At 49.2% G+C, this 25561-nt stretch overlaps 4 protein-coding genes across 6 annotated transcripts; 1 reads left to right on the top strand and 3 right to left on the bottom strand.

Annotated features, from left to right (window-relative positions):
* Positions 1-227: 227 nt before the first annotated feature.
* Positions 228-7281, bottom strand: srp54 (signal recognition particle 54). Its single transcript, XM_061844449.1, has 17 exons — positions 7133-7281; positions 5223-5306; positions 4976-5091; positions 4700-4791; positions 3955-4039; positions 3771-3875; positions 3626-3692; positions 3492-3549; positions 3273-3423; positions 3060-3208; positions 2879-2979; positions 2723-2809; positions 2231-2304; positions 2001-2109; positions 1071-1241; positions 902-997; positions 228-630 (listed from the first exon to the last, which is right to left on the bottom strand). Exons 3-17 carry the CDS (start codon positions 5051-5053, stop codon positions 539-541), a joined length of 1515 nt encoding a protein of 504 aa, XP_061700433.1. The 5' UTR covers positions 5054-5091; positions 5223-5306; positions 7133-7281; the 3' UTR covers positions 228-538.
* Positions 7282-8318: 1037 nt separating this feature from the next.
* eif5 (eukaryotic translation initiation factor 5) lies at positions 8319-16087 on the bottom strand. 3 transcript variants are annotated; one of them, XM_061843525.1, is made up of 12 exons: positions 15883-16087; positions 14996-15286; positions 13205-13292; positions 13004-13102; positions 12814-12895; positions 12316-12488; positions 12129-12240; positions 11698-12050; positions 10260-10421; positions 9677-9841; positions 8913-9041; positions 8319-8733 (listed from the first exon to the last, which is right to left on the bottom strand). In XM_061843525.1, exons 4-12 carry the CDS (start codon positions 13073-13075, stop codon positions 8635-8637), a joined length of 1347 nt encoding a protein of 448 aa, XP_061699509.1. In that variant the 5' UTR covers positions 13076-13102; positions 13205-13292; positions 14996-15286; positions 15883-16087; the 3' UTR covers positions 8319-8634. The 3 variants fall into 3 exon arrangements, with proteins under 3 accessions (XP_061699509.1, XP_061699510.1, XP_061699508.1); XM_061843526.1 differs by having other exon boundaries at positions 11698-11856; positions 11920-12050; positions 13004-13292; positions 15883-16081; XM_061843524.1 differs by having other exon boundaries at positions 13004-13292; positions 14996-15168; positions 15883-16086.
* A 295-nt stretch (positions 16088-16382) lies between these two features.
* vps29 (VPS29 retromer complex component) lies at positions 16383-19847 on the top strand. The gene is made up of 4 exons (XM_061843528.1): positions 16383-16541; positions 18461-18652; positions 19008-19243; positions 19388-19847. The coding sequence occupies exons 1-4, from the start codon at positions 16539-16541 to the stop codon at positions 19503-19505; spliced, it is 549 nt and encodes a 182-aa protein (XP_061699512.1). The 5' UTR covers positions 16383-16538; the 3' UTR covers positions 19506-19847.
* Positions 19848-20589: 742 nt separating this feature from the next.
* Positions 20590-25137, bottom strand: pgrmc2 (progesterone receptor membrane component 2). The gene is made up of 3 exons (XM_061844435.1): positions 24525-25137; positions 22101-22256; positions 20590-21594 (listed from the first exon to the last, which is right to left on the bottom strand). Exons 1-3 carry the CDS (start codon positions 24865-24867, stop codon positions 21488-21490), a joined length of 606 nt encoding a protein of 201 aa, XP_061700419.1. The 5' UTR covers positions 24868-25137; the 3' UTR covers positions 20590-21487.
* Between the last annotated feature and the right edge of the window lie 424 nt (positions 25138-25561).

The raw sequence follows: 25561 nt of genomic DNA, 5'->3' as shown, positions 1-25561 counted from the left end.
GGTGTAGTCCATCTTTTCCCCGGAGTTAACGGGCTTTGGCTCCAGCACTCAATGACAAATGACCCAGAAAACATTAAATAGCAACAGTCCAAGTATGTATGAGCACCGAAACTCGCCGCCGTGGTCTGCGACGAGGCTAAGTTAGCAAGTGCTAACGTTGTGGCTAACACTGTTCATTTTTGTTCCAACATTCAAACGTGGTTGATATGAACGACAAATCAAAGTGAAAAGATGAACTCTGCTGTTATGCAGTGTTTTATTTTTCTTGTTTCTTTGGAACGGGTGAGGAAATGATGGCATGATAAATTAAATGCAGCGACAGAGTAATTCCATACAAACCAGAATTAGAATATGAAGTTTATATTTAATTCAGAAAAGTTTCCTGAGTGACGACGTCACCCAGCACACGTCGGCTGCGATTCTGATTAAAAACGAAAACTTTAGCTCGATCGTCCAATCGTCTTCATCAAGAAAGAAAAAGAAAGACAAAAGCGCGCCGCTGCCGCCCTCGGAGGAAGCCGCTGCGGCTCGCCGTCGCTCACATGTTGTTGAATCCCATCATGCCTTTCATGTTTCCCGCCGCCCCCTGCTGGAACTGGCGCATCATCGACTGCAGGCCTTGCATGCCGCCTGTGCGCACAAACCGCAACGTCAGCGCGTGCGCGTCACGTAAGTGCAAAAACATCCTAAAAGCTTGCTCGGTCCCATCTTACACGAAGAAGTCCTTGTTTATTGCGGGGGTTCCTAACCACAAACTCCCCGCAAAGGACCAAATCAGCAAAGTCGTGACATTAATGTGTTCATTCAGAGTGGCGTCGGCATGGTATTTGTCCACTTGAGGCCACCGTCGGCGCACTTCACACAAAACGAGCTCGTGTGTGTGTGTGTGTGTGAGCGTTACCCATGTGGTGAAGCACTCGCGGGTCCATCATCTTGGCCATCTGCTGGTTGAGTTTGGCCATCTGCGACGGGTTGACATTCTTGGACATGTCTCCTCCTGAACCGACACGCCACGCGTGAGACGACGGCCACGTGGCGCACTCGGCCGGCGGCGGCGAGCGACGGGTCACCTTTGAACAGGCCTTTGATGCCGCCCATCTTCTTGACCATCTGGGCGAACTTTGTGTACTGGGTCAGAAGCTCTTGGACGTCCCGGGTGGCCACGCCCGCCCCGCGAGCGACGCGCTGGATGCGGTTGGTCTGCTTGCTGAACAGCTTGGCGCCGTCTTTGCTGTCCAACTCTACGCACGCACGCACACAGAAAGTCACGACGGGCAACACGCGTTCACAACCAGATCTCCTGATCGACATACACTTGGACCGACACAACAAAGGTGCAAAATAGCAACAGAAGGGACATTGGGAAGTTCCCTCCGGCCACGCTCTCCTACCACCCGGAATGACGGCAAAATCGGGACATCGTCGCAATGTGCAGTTCGATAGAAGCCGAACTGACAATATGGCGGAGGTACACGTGTCGTCAACACATTCAGCCGTACGTGGTCTCCGGGCGCCGTGAGCGCCTCCGGCTGAATTTCCGAAGGTACCCGGACCCCGAGGCCAAGCTAGGACTGCTCTGAGGTCGTGTGTCGTCAGGACGGGAAGCGGCCTTGTCGCCCGCAAAACTGACATCTCTTTCGAACGGACGCCGGAAGAGCACTGAACGAAGATGAACGATTTCACGGCCGTTTAAGGCCAATCAAAACAGGCGGCGTTATAACACGACCAAGCCCAAAATAAAATGAGATGCAATTGTACCAAAGTGGAGCCAGGCCGTCAATTCGCTGGCAAGCGCCCGAGCTGCATCGCTGGCCGGTTTCAAATTTGTTTTTTTTCTGGCCTAACCTATTGACAGTGGCCAACTGTGGCCCGACAGACTTTGTCAAAGAGAATTCAAGTGACAAATTGTTCAGTCCCGACTGTCTGTTTTGTCGGAGTCCACCTTAAATCGACGACGCGCCGCCGCCGCACCTTCAGCCAATCCCACGACGACGCGTTACCTTGGTCGTTCATGCTGTCCATGATGGTCATGAGTTTCTTGAGTCTGGCCATGGATTCCTGCTCGTTCCCCTTGCTCATGAAGTCGGTTCCGAAGCCTGGAATCATTCCCTACGCACGCAATTTCAATTTTAGTTGACGCGCAAATTGGCAGCGGGAGGGTCCCGTGAGCCCCCCCCCCCCCCCCGTGTGTGTTTGGGGGTGGGGGGGGGAGAAGAAGAAATAGAAGTACCATGATCTGTCCGAAGGGTCCCATCTTCATGATGTTCTGGAACTGCTCGTACATGTCTCTGAGGGTGAACTGGCCTGCGGGTCAGAGGGCACAACGCAGCAGGGGGGGAGGTGAGGGGAACCTGAACGCCCCACGTCATCACACAATATTTCATGAAAAAATACTACAATTATTATGAGGGGAAAAGGGAAAAACAAAAACTATTCAATGAAAAATAAGCAAAATATATGAAATAATACAAAGTGCAACATAAAACAACAAAAATAAAATGCACATTTGTTCAAGATTAAAATACAAAGATGAAAATGGAGTGCACTTTAATTCACAAATGATACCAAATATTTTGCACTTTTAAAAAAAAAGAGAAATGAGCAATATTATCCACATAAAAAGCCAATATTAAAGAAACATCCATCAATCCGTTTTCTTCCTCTTCTCTGAGGCCAGAGTTTTAGCAGCTTTACGCCCGCACGGAACCTGAACGCATCTCACCGTGTTTGAGTTTGTCAATCAGCTCCTCGTTGTCGTCCAGTTTCAGCTCGTTGACTCGGTCGATCAGGCCCTCGATGTCGCCCATGCCTGACGCAAAGACAGAGGAATGCTTTTTTTTTTCCCCGGTTTTGATGTTTTGACACCATGACGGCATACCGAGCAGTTTGCTGACAAACGGCTGCGTCTTGAAGGGTTCGAAGTCGTCGATGTGCTCGCCGGTTCCGATGAAGACGATGGGACTGCGGGTGGCCGCCACGCTGGCAGGAAACAGCCGACCGTCAGACAAAAGGCTTCTTTTTGCGCGGCGCCGACCGGAAGCGAGCCAAATGCCGCTTACGCGCTCAGAGCTCCGCCCCCTTTGGCGTGTCCATCCAGCTTGGTGACGATGACCGAGGCCACGTCCACTTTGTCCTTGAAGGCTTTGGCCTGAGACTCGCAGGCCTGACCGATGGAGGCGTCCATCACGTAGACGACGTTGTCGGGTTGCTGCGGGAAGGCACGCGAACGCCTCAGAGGCCCGACGACGCTCGTGACGCGCTGGGCTACTCACCACGGCGTTGGAGACCTGCAGCATCTCCTCAAAGAGCGTGTCCTCCTGTTTGTGGCGTCCGCTGGTGTCCACGATGATGATCTCAAAGTTCTCGCCTTTGAACTTCTCCACGCCTTCTGCTGCGATCACCACCGGGTCCATTTCTGTGTAACTGAAGGCAACGCGAGTCACCACGCAGCGAGGCGACGTATACGCGAGACGCCCGTGGTGCCGACTCACCTCCCGTAGAAGGGGATCCTGGCCTTGGTGGCGTTTTGTTTGAGCTGATCGAAGGCGCCTGCGGACAGGAGAGGCCGCCGGTGAGGGGTCAGGGGACACGTCACGTGACGCGGCGCGGCGCGCATCGCGTTTACCGGCGCGGAAGGTGTCGGCGCAGATGAGGCACGTCTTCCAGCCTTTTCTTTGGTAGTAGTACGCCAGCTGCCAGGCGGACATTGGATCGATTGCGTGCGTTATTGTTCTGAACGGTCGCGGTCAGGTGCGTGCGTTGCGCGTCACCTTTGAGCAGGTCGTGGTTTTGCCGCTGCCCTGCAGGCCGACAAACATGATGACGTTGTTCTTGCCTTTGACGGGCGTCCACGCCTTCACGCCGGGGTCAACCAGCTGTGACGACACAAAGAGCAAAAACCACTGCAACGCGCGTTCTTTGGTCTCCGCCGGCTTCCTTTTCTAGCACTCTGACCTTGACCAGCTCCTTGAAGACGGCGTGCTGGATCATCCTCCTCTTGTTCAGACCCGACGCCATCTCCTCCAGGTCGATGGCAGCCCTGCGGGGACCAAGACCAGAAGCGGCGCGCTTGGGCTTTCTTTGCAAAATGTTCACATTTGAAAGGATCTGCTGGGTCGTAGTCGTTCGCATCGGCAGCCGTTAGAGGTCCGACGCACAAAAAAAAAGACTAATCGGGCCCTTTTTGCCTCGATTGTGCACCTTCCCGATGGAGGACGGCAAATATCAGATGATAACATGATTTATAAAATGACCCCTAGGTCTGAGGTGTGTCAAGAGTGGGCCGGTCCTCGAGGGCCGACATTTTTAACGACCCAAAATCTCTGCGCGCGTGAGATGAACGCGTCCAATCGGGACGCAAGCCGTCACCTTACTGAGCCGTAAATCCAAACACGTCCTACGCGCTCTTGTATTTCATACAAGCGTCTTCTCTTAATTGACGCCGACGGCGTTCCTCAAGACTTCTGCCAACGGCGGTGCGACAGACCCGATACTTTCTTTTCCGTTTTTGCCAGACCGGGTCCGGTTATGATTTGAGATCAGCGGCGGAAAAGAATCTTTATGCATGTGCCGTTCTGCCTTGAGATCATCGGAGCGCCCCGCAAGCAATACAGCCCAAACTTTTTTCTCCCCACCGATAAACAATCTTTTACAATTTGAAAAATTCTTGCGTGTGCCTGACACCAAAATTGTCACTCACTTAACATTCTCTCGGAGCTGCTTGACCAGCTTGATGTTGACGTCGGCTTCGAGGAGGGCGGCGCACACCTCCTTCAACATGGAGTTGAGGACCTGACGGGAGGAGACCCTCATATTCAAAAGAGAAATCTCAAAAATGATAAAGGGCTGCAATTTGCAATCACTCCGTCGCGCAAAATTAGGACAAAACGAGCCCGACCGTCTTTATGCGGCCAGCCGGCCGAAACGAAAGGCCATCTACGGTACGGATCAGAACCGCCGCCCGCTCGCACGCTACCTCTTCATTGATGATGGTGGCGTTGCTGAGGGACCTCAGCGCCGACGTGATTTTGCGGCCCAGATCGGCGAGCACCATGATGACGTGTGATGCTGCGTGCGCACACGCTTCCGCCGCTGCTCAGAAAACACGCACATACACGTTAGCGTTGGAAATAATCAAATTGCTTCCAAAATGATTTAGTCAATAAAAATAAGATCAATAAAGGCGGCAAAACAGACAGGCAGATAGTTGATAACAGACTCACGTCAAGTGTGGGTGGTGGCAGACGCTCGACTGAGCGTCAGAAGGTCAGCTGACAAGATCAATGCTCCGACACTTTTCCTGTATGCTGATGAAAATGTAATTAGACATCTGCACATCACCGTGGCAACAGCAGCGCCGCCTGACATCCCGTCCATCTGGACCCCCACACACAAGAAACGTTTTCAAAGTGACTTATTTACGTAAAACGTAAAAATTCCCTCCACCCCACACAGACGAGGCCGGATTTGAACTTGCGACCTCAGAACTGTCAAGCAGATGTGCTAACCAGACGTCCACCGTGCTGCCCAAAAACTCTTCATTTTAACAAATCGAAAAAATGAAATATTGATCTTTGGTTTTATTCAGTCAGTCGTGGCTTTCAAGATCGGACGCAAACTGGGAGATTAATCAAAATGTCGCCAGCCGGATGCTAACAGTGAATGGAAAATCCTATTGGCCGGCTAGCACCAATTGACCCCTGCGTACGGGGCACTTAACCACGCCTCCTGAAGTGACGTCACGCCGCGTGCGCTGAAGTAAGACAAACGGAAAAATGGCAAATACAATACAATACATTCTGAACTGAGACGGACTCCATGCTTCTCATTTCATTCAATCGTTCACACGTAGCAATGTTATGCTAGCGGAGAACGTCTCATTCATTGATACGAGACGTGGATTAAAAATCAAATTTAGGGCATATCTTCGTGCAAACACAGTCTGGTTAAGCTTCTGGCCGCGAGCCGGCAAGAAATCGACACGTTTGCGCAGTCCGATCGTCGCTAAATATCGCTCGACAAAGAATGAGTGTGTCAATCGTTCACACGCAGCAGCGTTATGCTAGCGATGAACGTCTCATTCATTTATACGAGACGTGTATTGAAAATCAAATATAGGGCATACCTTGGTGCAAACATATGTATTCCGGTTGATATTAGGTGGATTTAGTTGATGATGCGGTCTTCCACAAAGTTTGACCCATCGAAGGCATTTTTCGGACCGGGTAAGGGTACGAATCGAAGTCCCGCCGACTCGCCTTTCGGGATACCCGTTGTCACGATTCCAAAGTCCGTGACTACGCCTCTTAACCATATTTTTTGTTAAAGAACCCAAATACGCGATAAAACGCTACCAAAAGCTATACTGGACCATGCAACGTTGTCTGAGGGAACGGCGGGTGCAAAAACGGGCTTTGGTTTATGCAGCTCTCCGGCCTCTGATTGGTCAGTGACGCGGATTGCGCAATATCCACGGAGGGGTCAATTAGCCTTGGACATCATGGGAAGGATTTCCCTTCAAATAATCAATATTCACGCACAAAGCTGTGCTCGGACACACGGGAAGGTACAAAACGCACAAACATATATTGTTCCTAATATTTGAAAAATGAGTTATATTGAGGTTTACAGCTTTTTTTTTCCCTCGTTTTATTTGAAATGTGTAGCCCCACTCCAGGAACAGTGATTTTCTATACCAGACGTATTATTTTACTTCTGACTCATTTAAAATTCTGGGTAATACGTTTAAAGTTCTGGTAGTAATGGTAATAAAGAATGTATTTTGAATTTAATGAATCAAAACGATGTATTATTTTTTTCACACGATGTGTGTCCAGACCTAATCTGAACATTATTAGTGTAGTTTTGTTTTTTGTTTTGCACGTTAAAGCCTGGTGGAACACGTCCACGGAAAGACGGCTTGTCAATTTGACGCAATTGATGCTCCAATTTCATGTTGACACTTGAGTTGCTGTTGTTGACACACTAGCAGACCAACAGACGCAGCTAGCTAACGTAAGCATTTAGCTGTCGTGTGGTGCGCTCGGCAGTCTAGTTGAACACAGCCTAACTGGGTGAAAAAAAATAAAATAAAACCCACAAAAGACGAGCAAGCAGAGGCCGACTAGTTTACCTGAAAGGTTCCCACTCGCCGATTTCTGATGTCCGCCTCGGTCACAGCAACTTACTCGATGCGCTCGTCACCGCTTGAGGAAACCGGAAGTCAGCATCTGCTTCTTCTTCTTCTTCTTGCTCTTGCTTTTCGCACACGCTCATGTGGGCATCGCCCTCTACCGGCGCGATTATTCGCAGCACTTCACGTCTTCGATTTTGGGCTCCTTTCCTTATGACGTCACCCAAACGTTCGCGTGGGGAAAAGCCCAAAGTGAGCTCCGCTGGCCGCAGCGTAAAAGCAAACCGAGCCAGCCCTTCATTTTGGGAACATTTGATCGAAAACATTGTCCAGTATAAATCGGAAGTACAGTACGTCGTATACTATTGGGATGTTTGGAATAAAAATCACCACAGTGAACCACCCCCGCCCCTCTTTTTGTTGTGAGTTATCAGCAGAAAGACATTCGCCATCCACCAGTGAGACAAACTTCAAATGGTTGAAAGGATGAAGAATGTTGCCTTCGCACGGTGGCATACATGGAAAGCATTGGCCTCACAGTCGTGAGGACCCGGGTTCAATCCCGGCCCCGCCTGCGTGGCTTTCCTCCCACTTTCATTGGACGCTCGAAATTGTCCAAATCCCGTCAGTGTGATTGTCGTCCGTCTGCATGTGCCCCGTGATTGGCTGGCGACCAGGCGAGGGTCGACACAGCTGGGATTAGCTCTAGCACTCCCGTGACCCTTGTGAGGATAAGCGGCCAAGAAATTGGATACATTTCAACCTTTTTTTCCTCTCTCCGACAAGGTCACACGTGGCAGTGCAGCTGCCGCTTTTGCGCCCGCCGATTGGCTCCTTTCAAGAGTACTCGGGAAGTGCGTATAAAACAAATTATAAAATCTTGCTGTACTTTAGACGGGTTGGTGATAAAAATGTTCTAATAGTCAAGAAAATATGACTTGACCAACTTCATTTTTTTAAAAATTCCATCTAAACCGAGTGAAGCACTGGTGTCATTTCCAATGTGAACTTAAGTCAAATCACAGAATATGCTCCAAGCATGTCAAAGCGGGACACGAAGGATGCGGAATGACGCACGTTTCTGCAGTTTTTGCTGTACTGTATTCATCCATCTCGATCGAACGCTTCTCCCCCGCGACGTCTTTCCACTTCCTGCTGTAGTGACCAATAAGAGTCTGCGCAGTAATTGTGGATAGCAAAACATTCATTTTCTTTATTGACTGGAAAAATAGGAGGGACCACAAAAAGTGCACTACAATGATCCCCAAAAAACAGGCATGATTCAAATCGGCCAGAACGAGCGCGGCGTCATTCGTGTGATTTGGCGCGGCTCGTACGCACGTCAACGTGACAAGTGAGAGAAGGTGCAGCCGGTTAGTTTAGCGCTAGCTTACGTGAACATGCCTCAAAGCGGGGTCGTTTATCAAGGGTGGGGGTGAAGCCGTTTCAAAATGGGGAGGCAGAGCCTCAAAAACAACAAAGCATCGTCAGCATCAGCATCCTCAGATGGCATCGATGTCGATGTCTTCCTCTTCCTTCTCCGGCTTTTCCGCTTTCACCGTCTCCACTTTGAGCTCGCGGGCCGAAGGGGAATAAACCACCTGCGAGAAGAAATGTTATTCAAAACACGAGGACGTGGGAAATCACGTGGGAGACTCCCTTCATGAAGTGAGACCCGAGAACCCCAGTTGGCAAACGTTTTCAAAATGCTGAAACGCCGGGAGGAATATTTGAAACAAGCGTCAACGACATCCACTTGACAACGGACGGGACGGATCACCTCGACGTTGGGGTCGTCTTCGTCGCTGCCCTCGCTCTCCTCCTCGGCCTCCTTCAGCCACTTGACGAACGGCGCCGCCTTGGCGTGGATCTCTTTGGCCAGCTCCTTGGAGACGTACTTTTTGGAAACCTGCGCGAGAGGCAGGCAGGCGGGCGACCAATTAAGTGAGGCGACGCCGCCTCCCGACCTCAACTTTGGGCCAATGCCAATTTCGGACAGGATTGTATCAATTCGTCCCCCAAATAATTGATTTTTGGAAATTTACGCAATCAATATTGTCAGCCTGCCATTAATGTGAATGAGCTGTGACAACAATTCAGATTTTTCTTGACTCAAGTTGGGAAGTAAAAAACCCCCCCCCCCCTTTTTTTTTTTTTTGGACAAACAAAAGGCTTATTATTAACTTTTCAATCACGTTAAAACCTAATATGAATTTCTACTCTTTCATTCCAATACAGGACAACATCTCAAATTGACAAACAGATCAATTCAGTTTCTGGTTTGGTCCGGAACGAGAGAGTGAAAAATGGCAAAAATGTTGATCGCTGTCCAAAGTAAAAGCCGAAGGCAGCAACACAACGTTAACCCGCTGACGTGGAGGAGGAGAGAAATTATTTACAAATTTCGAGGATTTGGACAATTGGAAGTTCATCAAGATGTCAAACTACCCCCGAGATTCATTTGAAAGTTGGCAAACTGTCAAATGCGGAGATTTGAAATTTCTTGAAAATGGCCGACAGACGATTGATCATTTTTGGCCGGACCTTCTCAGCCCAGGCGAAGATGACGTCCTCATCCAGCAGGTCTGCGTCGTACAAGTCTTTGAGGATGATGGGAACTCGCTGCAGCAGCTGCACTTGGTGCAGCTTCACCACACACTCGAAGCCTCCCAGCAGGTATTTCTGCGCCTTCTTGTTGTTGTGGCAGAACTGAGGACGCAAAGAGAAAATAAAAATGCACATTGAAGTTAGCAGCCCCCCCCCCCCGCATAAAAAGGGCCGGCTTCTCAGAGTGACGCGGTGCTAAGACGGGGGGCATTTTTCAGCGCGACACTCGCGAGAAAAGCCGCCGACTGCCGATTCCCTCGACTTCTGCAAACGAGTGGACCATTTTAAAGTAAAAATTGTTTCAGAACACGGCCCGCGAGTGGTAGCATACTATTTTCTTTTTAACTGATTAAAAAAATTGCATTCCCCAGAGTGGCGAACAAGGCCAAATAAAAATTGATTGTCCAAGTTAATTTTTCAGCCATCTCATCATTTGTAATAATCATGGGAAAAAGGTCTAACGTCAGTCAGTAAAGCGAAAAGGAAAATGTGAGGACAAAAAGTCTGCGCGCAGACGAACCCGCAGGAAGTGTCGCTTGTACTTCTTGAGCTGCTCGCGGATGTTGTCGTCAAAGAGCAGCTCGCTGAGGATGAGCGGCCCCATGGCCTTCACGTCCAGACGCTCGGCCTCGGCCAGGATCTCCTTGTCGGCCGTGTCCACCGCGCCGCTCTCCTTCCTTTGCTGCGCACAAGATGTCGCAATCAGAATCGGCTTCATTCCAAAGGATTCCAAAAGCACGAGGAATTTGGGCCCGCCGGTTGGAGCCGCTCCGGTACCACAACAGACAAGACGTTTGACGGACAACACTTGAAATAGACATCGCGAAAGGAGTCACGGAGCGATAAGAGGTTGCGACGCACCAAGATGCTGGTCCTCTAGCAATTGGATGAGCTTTGCATGCCGAACAGAACAAGTGTCCGCCGGCACAATAATCACTGTGCAAATTGCGCCGACGCGCCAAGAAATGGAATTGAAAGACATTTGATAATCTGAGACGCGTCAATGGTGAAAATGCTCCACATACTCCTCAGATGTGGAAATGGGAGTAGCTGCGAGGAGCCGCCGTTCCCGAACAAACGCCAACACCTCGCCAAACGTTGCCCCCGTTTGAGTTTTGGGTGAATTTATGACATTAGAAATGCGCTGCAAGTTTATAAGGGGGGGGGGGGGGAGAGAGAGAGAGAGAGAGAGAGAACAACAACCGGACTTGTAAAAAAAAATAAATAAAAGTCTCGTGAAAATCCTAAAGCTGCCTCGAATTATCCAAGATATTATCACTAAGTAGAAATAAGTAAAGATGAAAGGTTTTGCAATTTTTCCCAAGTAGGAGAGGAAGCACACCGAGGTCAGGAAGCAGCCTAGTTTAGCCTGGGTCGTTCATGGAAGAAATGCCCAGCATCGTCCCCTGATGTGATACGACACACGTGTGCTTCCAGTGCATTTGTGAGAAATACAATCAACTGTAAGCCATTTTTTAAGTTTGCCTGACTTGAAATAACCTGAAGAAATTTCGTTGGTCTTATATATATGATTAACTGTTGCAATCTGGACTTGACTTATTTCTACGCTTGCCTTTTTTTTTTTAAACATGCTTATTATGGTATGCTTTTCAGACTACTTTTAACAGTAGATTGCGGCATCCGAGAGGGGATTTATTCACCTGCGCCTCGCAGGCAACACGCCCAAGTGTGTCCGCGGAGCGGTTGCCATGTCAGCAACCCGAACGCGTGACGTCAAGGACGGACGGGCAAGTGAGTTTGAAAACACGCCTCCATGACCATGTTGGAATCCAGCATTTCATCTCATATAAACTAGCTGGAATTCATGCAACTACTCACCAAATAATATTGAAATGTGCACCTTTTTTTTTGCAGAATGAAAAGAAGCCACCGCTTGACTAAAACCAAATTTCAAAGCAGCTACCAGCAAGCCGCTTGAAGTGAAGTTGCAAACTGACTTTGACAAAGTTGTAGAAGAGGTTGACTCTCTCCTCCAGTGGCTTCTCCAGGTCCTCGCTGAGCGTCAGGTTCTTGGCGTGGTCGCTGATCTCCTCCATGCGCCTCCGTTGGGCCTCCTTGGTGGTCTCCTCCCCCCAGTCGTCGTCGTCATCTCCGTCCTGAAACCAGCGCCCGCCCACGTGAGCGGCGGCCGCAAACCCGCCGGAGAGCGGCCAACGTACCACCACGTCGGGAGCGTCAAAGTTCTCCTGGCTTCCGGCCTCTCCGCTCCCGGAGCCGTTCTCCTTGTCCTTCTTGCGGTTCTTCTTCTCCTTCTCCTTCTTGGCGGTGGCAGAGACGCTGTCGCTGGCCTCTGGCGGGAGACAAGCGGCTTTGGCGTCAAAAGGCGACGCCCGCCGCGATTGCGAAGACCGCCGTCCGTCGTCCTCACCTGGTGGGTTTTTGAGAATGAAGGTACAGAGTTTGTGCCTGGTGTCCAGCATGCCGCGGTACCCGCACGCCTTGCAGGAGGTGCCGATGGTCTGCTTCTTGGGGTTGACGTTCTGCGAGGGGGCGCGGGAAACAAAATGTTGACGTGCACAAAACGCGGGGAGGCGGCACCGGGCCGAGGGTTTTACCAGATCAGTTTCGGGGTTGTCGCACTCGGCGCACAGCACAAACTTTCTGATGAACCCGTCCAGCATGTCCTGCAGCTTGTTGGCCTCGTGCGAGCCGTTGACGATGTAGCGGTCGTTTTTGGTATCAAACTGGGTCTGAGCGCCGAGTTCACAGCCAAAAAACTTGGTCGGGTCTGCCCAAGACAAAAATGCGACATAAATCGATATGTTAACTCCTGTCAGAAACGCGGTGAGTCATTTCTCTATTTCCCTCGACTATTAACCGAATTAGTACGCATCATTAATAGATGACGGGTTGAAACATTACATGAATAAATTTAATTATTGGATTTTATTCCAGTTCTACTCCTTGAGTGATTACTTAAAGAAAAAAAAAAAAAAAAAATGCCGATGACTATTCTCTTCAGTAAATATGACAGAAAATGTAAGTTAGTCAAATTTGGAGGTATGGACAATTACAGGAAGGGGGAAAAAAAAAAAACAAAAACAAAAACATACATGTTGGAGGTCTGTTCAGCGCCTTTGCAACATCGACCATGTTGACAATGACCGTCTTGATTCCATTCCCTTTGCCTTCAACCTGAAGCAAAAGAAAGAAGAAAAACAAAATGGCCATTAGGAACGCAAGGCCACGCGCAACATGGGGGGGGGGGGTCGACTACGCCGGCTGGCAGTTTGCTGGCGGCACCTTGGCGATCAGACGGGGCATCTTGTAGCGGTAGAACTGGTCCAACACGCTGCGGTTGACATTGACAGACATGTTGGCGGGATGAGGCGGGCGGCGCTACTATCAGCAAGATAAGAGGATCGTGATTGGGGACTTTCCGGGATCTTCTGTCTGGAAAAGAGGGGATGACATAAACGACTGCAAGCGCGCTCGGTCTCTGACATGAAAAACGCCGTGCCGCTGTGGCCGCAAGCTCCCCGCTTGAAGGCTAAGTTTCCACCACACAGGTTCCAACGGCTGCGCAACAGCTCTGAAACACAAACGGACAAAACCACAGTCAGGCAGGGGGGGGAGAGGGAGGATCGCGCACAGGAAAATGCCTGCCCAGTTTTAATGATGGATTTCATTTCACTTCAATTCAATTCTTTTGCCATAACTGCGCGAGGGTACGACAAGGATGGTGCGTGGCCTTCAGGTTCACGTTTGAGTTTGTCATCAGCACTCTACTCTCTAAATAAATCGTGGAATACTTTAATCTGTACATTGAAATTTGCCCTGACAAATCTCAGTGAAATGTCAAATTCACCCCCCCCCCCAAAAAAAACAAACAAACATCACCGTTAGGAGTTTTTTTTTTTAAATGAGATTGACATCACTTCCTTGAACATAACAGTATTTAAATGTAGCAAATTTTTTATATAAATTTTTTGTCATTGATGCATTTGCTAATGATCTGTGAAACAGATTTAAAATCTATCCTAGAATTATGGCGCATTTCTTTTGAAAGATTTAAACAGCAAATGTTTTTATCTTTAAATCCGTCAAATGTAGTGAACATTCCGCATCTTTCTGGATTGACTTTCAAAATAAAACTGGAGCAAATCTCCAAATTGAGGCTTAAAAAAAAAAAAAAGCCCCCCGGAAACGGGCCTTGGTGACTTTTGGCCTCACGGTAAAGCTTTCGCTCACACACAAAAAGAAACTGCTGAGCCCAAGTGAACAAACACTACGCAGCGCAGGAGAGGACACGCAGGCAGATTAGGCGAGAAAGGGAGGAGTGGTGTGGTTGGGGGGTTGACAACCAAAAAGTGTGAATGCCCGCTGTGGCTTTTGGGAAGAAGAAAAAAGGAAAAGTTTTGTTTGTGAGGCCCGATCATTGTGCAAGGGCAAAAGCATGGCGGCGTTGGGCTGCTAGCAGAACGATTCCACACAAGGCCAACTGTTATTCGGAACCAAGCACTTCCCAATACTTTCCTTCTTACACGAGCTGTACAACGACCGCTGTTGCAAATTGGACTAAGTCACTATATTCATTATTTATTACTTGCTCTCCTTCCTTCACGATTCATTGGATCCTCCTCAAATTCTGCCATGTACAACCTTCATTTCTCCACTTTGTGGGCTTGTCCCATTTCTGTTGGTGAAATGGTGAATATCGCTCTTATGACAATGTCATTTTCCTCAACGGCTGAATAAAGCAGCCATCCGTTGAACCACAAATGGACCGGCCTTAGTGACTGCTAAACGGCTTTCAACGTCTTGCGTTTCTATTTTCACTTGGATGCAAATTAATTCCGGCACTGGAGGCGATCCCAGAAGCTATTTCGGGGCGCTGGCAGGTTAAGCTTTGTTTGTCGCTTTTTTTTTTTTTTTTTTTTTTGGCTTGCATATTTTAATTACAAATGACAAATGTAGCTATTTAATTATTGAATACCTACCCTTATACGTATTGTCTTTAATAATTCATGTACAGCTGCAGTTGTCTTTTAAGTTTTTTGTTAACTGTTATAATAACCGAAATAACGTAAAGCTATAAAATAGAAAAGTATCTCCCTAATTTGATCAAGGACAAGCGTAAAGTTAGCTTGGCCGTGTTGGCGCATAGTGCGTCACTCAGCCGACTCACACTAGTGGCTGGGAGCCGCCATTTTGATGGCGCTCCGCGTCCGACCGGCTCGGGCACACTTTCACCGCGTGACGATGAACGCGCACAAGCGCCAGCGGGCGACTTACCGTTTTCGCAAAATAAAGACATAAACACAACGCTGATCGTCCCAAGAGGCGCAGTGAACGATGTCGACGGGTGCCGCTGGTCTTGTATCGATTGCACCAGGCTTCTTCTCGGGTGCTGTGTGACGACGACGACGACGATGAGGAAGATGAAGGAGGAGGGGGCCTCTCTCGCTCTTTATTTAAAAAAAAAAACAAAAAAAAAAAACAAAAAAAAAGTTGCTCAAAAAGACGACGAAAAAGGCTAAAGTCTTGCGCCGCTGTATCAGAAAACGTCCTCTCTGCTGTCGAGACCTTTGAAGACCAAAGAGAACACAATGCGGTTTATTTCGGGACTTGGGATTGCCAAGGAAAGCACGACGTCCCCCCCCCCACCCCCGAGAACGCCGAATGCGGTGGTAAAATGTGGCCGAAATTCGACGGAAGCTTTTCGACCAGCTAGTCAAGCAGGCAGCAGCTTTTTACCGTTAGCTCGAAATGGAGGAATGACGCTTACGAAAGACGCTCGGACTGGGGGGGGTAGTGTAGTCCCAGTAAAGGCGATTTTTCGCACGATGCCAACCCCGCAACGATTGACCCAATGACACCCCCCCCCCCCCGATGCAGTTACAGCGGCACAAATTCACCATCTGATACGAAATAGGCCATCGTGCACCAGGAAATAGCCTTCGCCCTCATCGAGTGCCGAGAAATAGTCGTAGCCCACACGCTAACAGGGCAAATAGCCGTGACGTCGTTTCCAAGCTAGGCGCACTCGAACCCGATTAAACGGAGATACTTTGATGGAAATTAGTTCGGCTGAAAGCTTTTCAACCCCGCGTGTTTAACGGGTCGAATTATGACGAGGAGCCGCGTCAGACGTATCGGATGCCCCGCGAGTGGCACCTTACCTCTCGAATGTTCTGGGAAGCAGCGCTGCTCGCTCCACAAGTCGTTTTAACCAGCAAATGGCGTGCGCCTGCCTACGGCGGCTCGCTCGGGCCGCCACTTCCGGCCTCAACCTCCAAATCATCAAGAACAAGTAAGCATAAGATACGGATTACGATGTACATAATTCATTAAGAATCACGTAGACAATATTCAGGAAACAACTGTCTCCGTCCTTATACGAAAAATATATATTTTAGTTCAGGTTGTTTTTATTTTGAAATAGCCGGAAACTGCACGGTGCTTTCCTGTTTTTAGAAGGACTGAATTTACTGTAGTAGAAATGCTGAAAACTAGTAAAAGTGGCGATTTTTTTTAAAAAAAAATGTATAACTAGTGGAATGTGAGTACAGGCTATTATTAGGACGTACAGCATGGATAGTTGATCTCATTTTATTTATGCAGTATAATTGTTTTCTTCGTAGGGCATAGCCGATCAATATTCCGCACCAATAGGCGGCAGTACTGCGCCGACTTTCCAAGCGAGTAGAAGAATTAACTCTCGTTTCGTTCTCGTTTTTCATTGGCTGTCGGCGTGACGTGAGACGCACGCACGCACGCACGCACGTACGTGGGCGCCGCTGCTTCCATTTGACGACCCTGAACAGCAAATTTGAAGATGGTGAGTGCGAACTAACGGACAAAACGACGCCGTTTTGCCAATGTACCGCTGGCGTTTCACACCACCGGTCGACGAGCCGCGAGCGACGCTCCGCTTGCGGTGGCCGTAAGACGGCGTTGAGACGCCTCGAGTAGCCAAGCCAAGAGATGGCTCGGCTCGCCCATCACATGACAACTTTTGCACTTTAGTGGCACAAAATGAGCAAATGAATGGCACAAACGCGCTTTAGCTCTCGAAGTTTGTGTTGCGTGGCGCAACATTGACGCCAACGTGACTTTTTGGCGTCGGTGACGCGAGTAGCGCCAATGTGCTAACAGGCCAACTAACAGACGCAAATGCAGCACACTGACGTCATCAACACTTCATAATTTCCTTCATTCGCTCACTCATTAACTGCTCGATTTGATTCAAAATTGGGATTTTACGTCACTCATAGGAATACTAGACAGGGGCGGGGAAAACTATGGCCTGTTATCTTATTCATTATTCGTCTTTCATTCAAATGTGTTTTTTGTATTTATTGCATTTATGTAGCTCGGGAACTAAATAGTCATTGTAGTTTATGAAATTGTTTGTAGATTAAAATTACGGCTCGGTGAAGTATCTATATTGGCCTTAATTCAAGATATCGGATATGCTTGAAAAATGCTGCTAAAAGCACAGAAAAAAGTCCCCCTCGCCAGTAGTTGGCGCTACACTGCAGTTTGCCAAATCGGCACCTCACGCATCAGAAAGGAAGATCTTTGTTGACATTTTCAAAGTATCATAGTGGTCAATATCAGCGAGTACTCAAGTACAAATACGTGGAGCAATATTGGTCTTGTGTGGGTTGGCCATAACAACAAAAAAAAAAAAAAAAAACGTTAGTTTGTCCTTGTTTTCACTAACAATTAACAACTGAATGAATCACATCACATTTTTCATTAATTTTGTCTTTATGAATCACATTTAATTTCTAATTTGTTTCCCCCCTCTTGTCTTGTCCCAACTGCTTGCTTGGCTCCCCCGCCCCTCCCATGTTTTTGTGTTATGTCGTAATAATGACTTCTTCCTTGTGTTGTGGTCCCCCGCGATGCACCCCCCCCCCCCCCCACACTTTTTTGTGTGTCTCCAATCAACCAGGCCGGTCACCGGGTAAGTGCCCCCTTTGCCGCCCCGCCGCGGGCGAACGCCGCGTTTTCTCGCCCGGCACGCTAACGCAGAACTGTCTGGAGGGTCCGCGCGACACAACCGAGCTTCGACGCGGCTCCGCTTGCCATTTTTGGGGCGTTCCAAATTGCCAAAGAGCGCCACGGCACGTTCTCTCCTCACTGAGGCAAAAAAAAAAAAAAAATCACGGTAGTTTTGTGGGTCAAACATTTGATGCAAACGTGCTTTCCCGATCTTTGTCTTCACAAATAGTCAAACTTTGTAAGAGGTCCTGGAACTTTGGACGGGGTCTGCACTACCAATTGGAAGCAAAGTCACAGGAACTCGACCTCCCCAAAATGAAGACCTAAAATACCGAGAACCGCAAATTCTTGGAACTGGACGTGTACAAATTCAGGTCGCCTCTCGAGCAAAAACCACTATTTGAGGAAAGACAAGTTCTTTTGATATTCTGAAGTTTCCTGTAATTTCTTTAGACAGCGTCCGAGTGGGGCCGTAAAATTTTGCGTGGGCTTGCTTCGAAATGTAACGTTTGGTCTCCTGTTGGCTGTCTGACACTCGGCAGTGTATAAAAAAAAAAAAAAAGAGTAACAACGGCGTAATGAACAAACAGCTGAAGTACAGACAGTCAATTGACTCGGCTTTTTTTACCCACTCAAAAGAAACGTGTGTTTTGCGATCTGGGCGCGCCTCAGGGAGCCATTCCCAGCCCGCTCCCGTGTCCCCCCCCCCCCCCGACACACCGTGTAAGCCGTGTCCTTTTCACGCAGTTGGTCCTGGTGTTAGGCGACCTGCACATCCCGCACCGCTGCAACACGCTGCCGGCCAAGTTCAAGAAGCTTCTGGTGCCGGGAAAGATCCAACACATCCTCTGCACCGGAAATCTGTGCACCAAGGAGAGCTACGACTACTTGAAGACGCTCGCCGGCGACGTCCACGTCGTACGCGGGGACTTTGACGAGGTCAGTGCGGCCAGAAAGCTTTTTCCTAAACCCAACTTCGATTCTTCGAAGGGGACTCGTTCCCGCTGCCCGTGGGAAAAAAAAAAAAAAAAAAGCTTCCTTTTCCACTTGACGCCACCTTTCTGCTGACCCAAGACCTGGCACCCAGCGGTTTGTGCCTTTCACGCAGAACCCATTCAGGTTCCATTTGCCCACGTGGCTGTTCTGCGTGAAAAGTCAAATTCGTCAGTCACGCGGCAAACTCACAAATGGGAAATGCGGTCGAGCGCAACGGCTTTGTGTAAGAGGGGCAGGCGAAGAAAGCCGTTGCGCGACGTGAACGTGAGCTTCCCCGACGGGTCCCTGACCTTTGCAGAACCTGAACTACCCGGAGCAGAAGGTGGTGACGGTGGGCCAGTTCAAGATCGGCCTGATCCACGGCCACCAGGTGATCCCGTGGGGGGACGTGGCCAGCCTGGCGCTGCTGCAGCGGCAGCTGGACGTCGACATCCTCATCTCGGGACACACGCACAAGTTCGAGGCCTTCGAGAACGAGAACAAGTTCTACATCAACCCGGGATCCGCCACCGGAGCCTACAGCGCGCTAGAAAGGTGCAAACCTGTTTGGAGAAACAACATCAGCTGTTTCTGTTGTTGTTGTTGTTGTAGTGGACATTGGGTCGATATAATAACAATAATCCCACCGACTTTTGCCTTTCAATTTGTCACGCAACGCTTGCCCGTGTGTGTTTGCAGCAACATCATCCCGTCGTTCGTGCTGATGGACATTCAGGCGTCCACGGTGGTGACGTACGTCTACCAGCTGATCGGAGACGACGTCAAAGTCGAAAGAATCGAGTACAAGAAGTCTTAGCCGGTAGCGCCCGCCGCTTCCAATCCATTCTTCTCCGCTGGGGGGGGGGGCGATATATAATCGCCCTGTATTATATTGTCGATAGCTTGCAATGCAGTTTCATCATTCCGACGATGAATGCCAAACACGTTTCACGCGCTAACTTCGTAACAACCTTTAGCTTCCTTAATTTCCACCCGACATCCAACTTTGTTGATTTTTCAGTTATGCCATTTACACCCTTTTTGTTTTGTTTTTGTTTTCTTTAAATGATCTTCCCACGGGAACCTCCAAAGTTTGAATTGTGTAAAGGATTTTCTGTCGGGTCATCTTGAAACCTTTGAATAAAATTTTGATCCAGAAGGAACTTACTGGCGTGGAAGTGTATGTATGCAAAAACTAAAATCCAAATTCAGAGGAAACAGGCAGTTTATACTATACTATACTGCCAACTAGTGGTGCTTTATCGCTGTTGTTGGAATTCTCACAACTGTGTTTGCGTTTGATTGGAGTCGAAAGTAATGTAATCTTGAAAAAAATATATGTAAATTTGTTTCCTCGCATTTGAAAATCAAATTCAATTTGTTCTCTATTATGAAATTCATTAAAAATGTGTTTTCTTGCTTACCCGCTGATGGGAGATTGGCCAAATACTGACATCTCTTTTTTGCAAAAAAAAAAAAAAACGTCGGCCTACAAAGGTGAAGCAGAGTGAACAGTCAACAACAACAATCGGAAACAAAACTTTGTTCAAGTCAATTAAGATAATCAGAAATTAAAAATAAAAAAAAAACAACTTTACAAACAAACTTGTAACAGTGTCCAAGTAAATGTTTCTAAAACTTACCTGTGGAATGTTTTCTCACAGCCACCGAAAAGGTCGGCATGCTTGTTTTGGGAGTAGCAAGATGGCGGACGGCGACTTCAGTTTTGGTGGCCAATGAGCCAACCCCCCTTTTTTTTTTTGTGTGTGTGTTCCTAACATCGTTTCTTGGACTGCACGCAGCAGGCGGGCCACTCGACCGTTCCCCCACTTTGGGACCTTCTTCACAAAGCAAAATGCCTTCCTTTTTTTGGGGAGCTCAAAAGAAGGGGACACAAGGAATCAATTCCTAACCAAAGCATTTATTACACATGAACAAATCCCTTCCCGGCGGACGTTTAAATACACGACGACACGGTGGCAAAAATGGCCGCTCGGCTCACTCTTGTCTTGCACATGCTTGAATAGAATGATGGATATTATTTTCTTATGTACACAATCTGCAACCTTTCCCAAAAGTGAGACACACGCAGGGGCCGGGGGGGGGGGGGGGGGGGTAATTTGGCCTAAGAAAAAACAACAACAACAATGGACTACATGAAAATGGCAGCAACACTGACTGAAAGAGTCCTAAGCGCTAAATATTTACAAGTTGGTGTGCCTTCTTTTGTGTGTGTGTGTATTTTTTCTTCTTCTTCTTATTTTTTTTTTTTTTTAGTTCCCCACCTGGGCCGACAAAGCAAATAAGGCACGACTAATACTTGGGCCGTAACTTTTTGAAGGGGGGGCGGTACAGACGTATAGCCGGCTTGTAAACAACTGAGTCGATTGATTAGGGACACCAATCGCCTTCCTCCCCCGCCCACCTTCGATGATTCCAAAACACGGAGCTGAGCCCCCCCCCCCACCGCACACTAACGAACATCAACTGGTAGTGCACAAGCAACGAGGAGAGCGCCGCCCTGCCTTGCACATTTGGTACTGCCACACCTGTGCCCGACGGGGAAATGATTCATTGATTGATTGATTGATTGATTTGACAGCTCCATGGGGGGGGGGGGGGGGGCGAACACGTCGGCCAGATGGTAAAACAGAGAAGAATATGTTTTCCTGAAACCCGTCCAGAAAAAGAACCGGAAAGGGGGTGGGGGGCCTGAGATGGCGGCGGTCGGTCCGAGGGTTTTTTTTTTTGTTTGTTTTTTTTGAAAGGGGGGGGGGGTCAGATGAAGTAAGGACGGAGTCAGTCGTGTTTGGGGTGCTCCTTGATGTCTTTGACGTCCTCCTCGTCCGTGTACTCCGACGGCTCGTCGCCCGGTTTCAGCAACCGGCCCACGTAGTCGTACTTCTCTGGGGACGCAAGACCGGCAAAAATTACATGCGCTTCAAATTCAAAGGGAAAGCTCAAATATGTCAACTAAAAATGCACACACAAAAAAGGAACATTTGAACGACTTCATGTTGAAATTATACAGGAAACAAAAATTCTGCAATGAAAAAAAAACTAAACTAAAGTTAAGCAATTTGACTTAAAAAAAAACAAACAAAAAAAAAATTATACATATATATCTATCCCCAAAATTTTACCATTAATTATTGCAAAAACAAGCAAAATATTTCAACTACAAGAAACAACAAAAACAATGTTTCAATTAAGGGAAGAAAATGATTCAAGCAGAATATTTATCCTATGTATACCTAAGAATTTTGAAAATGACATTTAAACTAATTTTTTTTTTTTTTGGTTTTAAACATAGTAACTTTTTCACACTTGTGAATATCTTCTGAGAAACAGATGAAAATAAAACGTCATTCCCGGCTGAAAACTTTGTGGCCGGGCAACGGCGGCGCCTCACCCATGAACTGCATCTCCCACTCGCGGACGCTCTCCATCTGCACGGCGCTGAGGTCCGACAGGTCGTCGTACTCGTCCCGCAGGGCGTCTTTCTCCAGGCAGAAGGTGGCCAGGCCTCGGGACGCGTCGCGACCGGCGAAGATCCCGTACGAACCCTCTGGCGCCGGGGGGGGGGGAACAAAACAAAACACCGCAACGTGCGGGTCAGTCCACTCTTCCCGACAGAACGAAAGGAGGCGTTGGAACATGGCCCCGATACGGGCCGCAGTCAGATTTGCTCTGATTTTTTTACGGACAGAATTTCCAGGGCCGAAAGGAGTCTGGTCCGGTGGCCTCGGGATCGCAGCGCCGCGGTTCTGTTGGCCTCACCGAGCCGCCGTGGCCTCCTCTTACCGGAACAGTTTTCACAGCAGAGCGCGAGAAAATCGGCGCCTCCAAATGTGAGACCGAGGTCCCGGGTCGGAAACGGCCGGCGAACCCGTCTGTTGTAATGTGGACTGAATCTGGATCGCTCCGTCGTTCCGCAGAGCAAAAGCGACGCCGGTCCCATCCAAATGTCACTTTCCAGACACCTCGCTCGGGTCCGTCACGTAATCGTGAGATTGAATCCAAAGCGCGTTCGAGCTGGCCTGCCGCTAATACTACAAATCCCAGAATGCTTCGCTTGTGTCCTCTACGTATCCAAGCAAGAAACGACCGCAACCTTTCCTCAAAGGTTTGTTTTCTCGTGCATTTTTGCTTATTCCAGCACGACTTCCTTTTTTGTTTGACACGTCTGGAGAGAAGGAAACATTTTTTTTTTTGGTCGCAATTGTCAAAATATTTTTGTGACGGGCCGCACACGCAGTATCAATGAAGTGTTTCGTTATCGGCGTGAAGATTAGATGTGCCCCGAGAGCAAAGATAAACATTTGCTGACAGGCTTTCCATCTGCACGCTTTAATACGAGAGAAGCGCACAGCTTTTCGTTTCTTTTTCTTTTTTCTTCTCACTTGAGTTCAGATTAAAAGCGGAAACTGGTGTTTGCCATTGATGATATTAATGAGGTACATTTTCATAGGCAGCGGGGAAAAATGAAAGCTTGATTATCGGCCATCGAGCGAGCGCCTCTCACAAGATTTGGGAAGACAATCAAACCGGAATACATTTTTTCGCTGGTGCGATCCCGATCCGCTGAGGATCATCTGCAACATCATTTTATTCCCAGATTATCGCGCGACAGGACTGCATCGCTTTCTTGAAGCCTCGGCACCGCTCTCACAATTTGGAGCGCGCAGGACTTTTGCTCTGATCGCCGTTCAAATCGCTGTAAACGTTACAAGACTCTCCATATTTTGCACGACTGCCCCCCCCCCCCCCCCCGACCGTGACCCCCAATTGCCAAATTGCTATCACCCCTTTTTTATTGCTCAGCGACCGTTCTTCGCGTCTCCAAAGTATTCCGCCGTCGTACTGGAGCGGCTCCAACTACCGGAGACAAATTCCTGGCGTGTTTCTCACGTACTTGGCAAAATAAACACGAGTCCCACCTGCGTCGATTTTAAGATAACCTCAAGTCGGTCATACCAAGCAAGAGCGCGGGTTCCAAAATTGGGTTTCACGAACGGTTTAACGTTTTAAAGTGGAGTTTCAAGTCACTGTGAAGGGTTCAAAGCAGTTTTTCCAAACAGGGTTTAAAGGCACATGTTTGGGTTCCAGGCAAGAGCTGAGCGTTCAAAGTGAGGTACTGAGACGGAGTCCAGTTGACAGCCAAAGTTCAGGTTTCACAGCAATGTTTGGGGGGTTCGTGGCCAGGGTTGCAAAAGTGGGTTGAGGGTAGAGCGCGCACGTCAGCCAACTAACAGAACATCCGAACCTGTTTGTGTGCCATTTTGTTCAATCGAGATTGGGAGGAAAAGACCGAGAAGACGCGAACGTCAGCGTCGCCTCTCGGCTCGCTCCAATTTGGCGACGGTGCCAACTTGCCACGTTCACTTGTCAAAGGGCGTCGTTACATTACCAAACTCGTTAGCACCAAGCTAGCTCATTGAAAACAGACCCCCCCGCCCCCCCCCCCAAACACACACAGCGTAGCTCAAAGGCTCGCGAAGCTCTGCTCTGCTCTGCTCTGCTCCCAACTGTTGCCGTCGTTAAACATTCCTCCACTCTCGTTATCATTTGAAGTTGCAACGAAAGTTAAGCAAAAGTCTGCTGGTGCTAACCAGTTAGCAAGCTAGCAAAGCAGACACTAGCTGGCAATTCGCGAAGCTCGCGTCCATTGAAAGAAGCGGACATTTTAGGAGAATCGCAACGCGAAGGGCGAACGTTCAAGCCTGGGTGCCGGCAGCCCTCCGCGTTCGAAACGGACCGAAAGCTCCCCAAAGCGGGAGCGCAAAAGCGTCATCGCCGGCCGATTGATCGTGTGCGCGGGGACGCGTTCGCGCACCTTTGCCGTAGAACCTCTTGCCGCTGGTCACGTCGAACACCTTCATGTTGACGGCCATGAGGATGCGGGGGTTCCGGAGCCCGTCGTACTCGCGCAGCTGCTCCAGCGTCAGGTCCCGCCGCCTCATCTTGGGCAGCGCCGAGGCCTCGCCGCCGCGGGCCGCCCCGTCCTCGGCGAACCGCCTGGCCCAGCGGCGGTAGAGGGCCACGCACGCCGCCAGCACGGCCAGCGCCACCGCGACGTTCAGCAGCATCCCGCCCCCCGCGCCGCCGGACTCCGCCGCCGCCTCCCGGCCGCCGCTGGCGTCGAGCGGAGCGGTCGCGCTGTCTCCGTCGTCCGCCATGCTTGCACGGTTAGCCGTCTGTCCGCCCCTGGGCCGACGCTGCGTTCGCGGGATGTCGGAAAGCGGAGCGACGCCACTGTTATTGTTGTTAGCGATATTACGCCGCCTTTTTTGTCCCTCCTCCTTCCAAAATTCGCCGTTCGTTTCCGAAGAGACGTCCAACAAGCATCATTCCCACTCCTCGTTCAGAACTTGTTCAAGTCCTCTACCGACGATGCATTGACATTACGGTGCACGTTCCATCCCGTCCTAGCCGCTTATCCTCACGAGGGTCGCGGGAGTGATGGGGGCCTATCCCAGCTGTCGTCGGGCAGGAGGCGGGATACGCCCTCAACTGGTCGCCAGCCAATCGCAGGGCACGTCGAGACAGAAAATTCCCACTCAACAATCATACCAATTAATGTTGCCAGTATGCGAACCCCACACAGGCGGGGCCGGGATTGAACCGTGAACCTGAGAACCGGGAGCCCACCGTGCCCCCTACTGGAACACATTGCCCGTTGCCAAAGCTGACGGTACTCGATTTTTGGTTTTACGAGGGAGCGTTGAAGGCAGCACGCCACTTGCCCAAATCTGCCGCTCGACTTTGTTTGTCCTCGTTTGGCACCCGTCCCTTCAAAATGGACATTTACTGACGTCTTCGAGTCCGCGTCATCGTTCTCATTTGGACGACAGTTAACCTTTTATTAGTTCC

Source organism: Syngnathoides biaculeatus, chromosome 15 (genome assembly GCF_019802595.1).
Source record: "Syngnathoides biaculeatus isolate LvHL_M chromosome 15, ASM1980259v1, whole genome shotgun sequence".
NCBI classification, from domain to species: domain Eukaryota; kingdom Metazoa; phylum Chordata; class Actinopteri; order Syngnathiformes; family Syngnathidae; genus Syngnathoides; species Syngnathoides biaculeatus.
The sequence above is the reverse complement of the archived record's forward strand: the minus strand, read 5'-3'. Positions and strand labels throughout refer to the sequence as shown.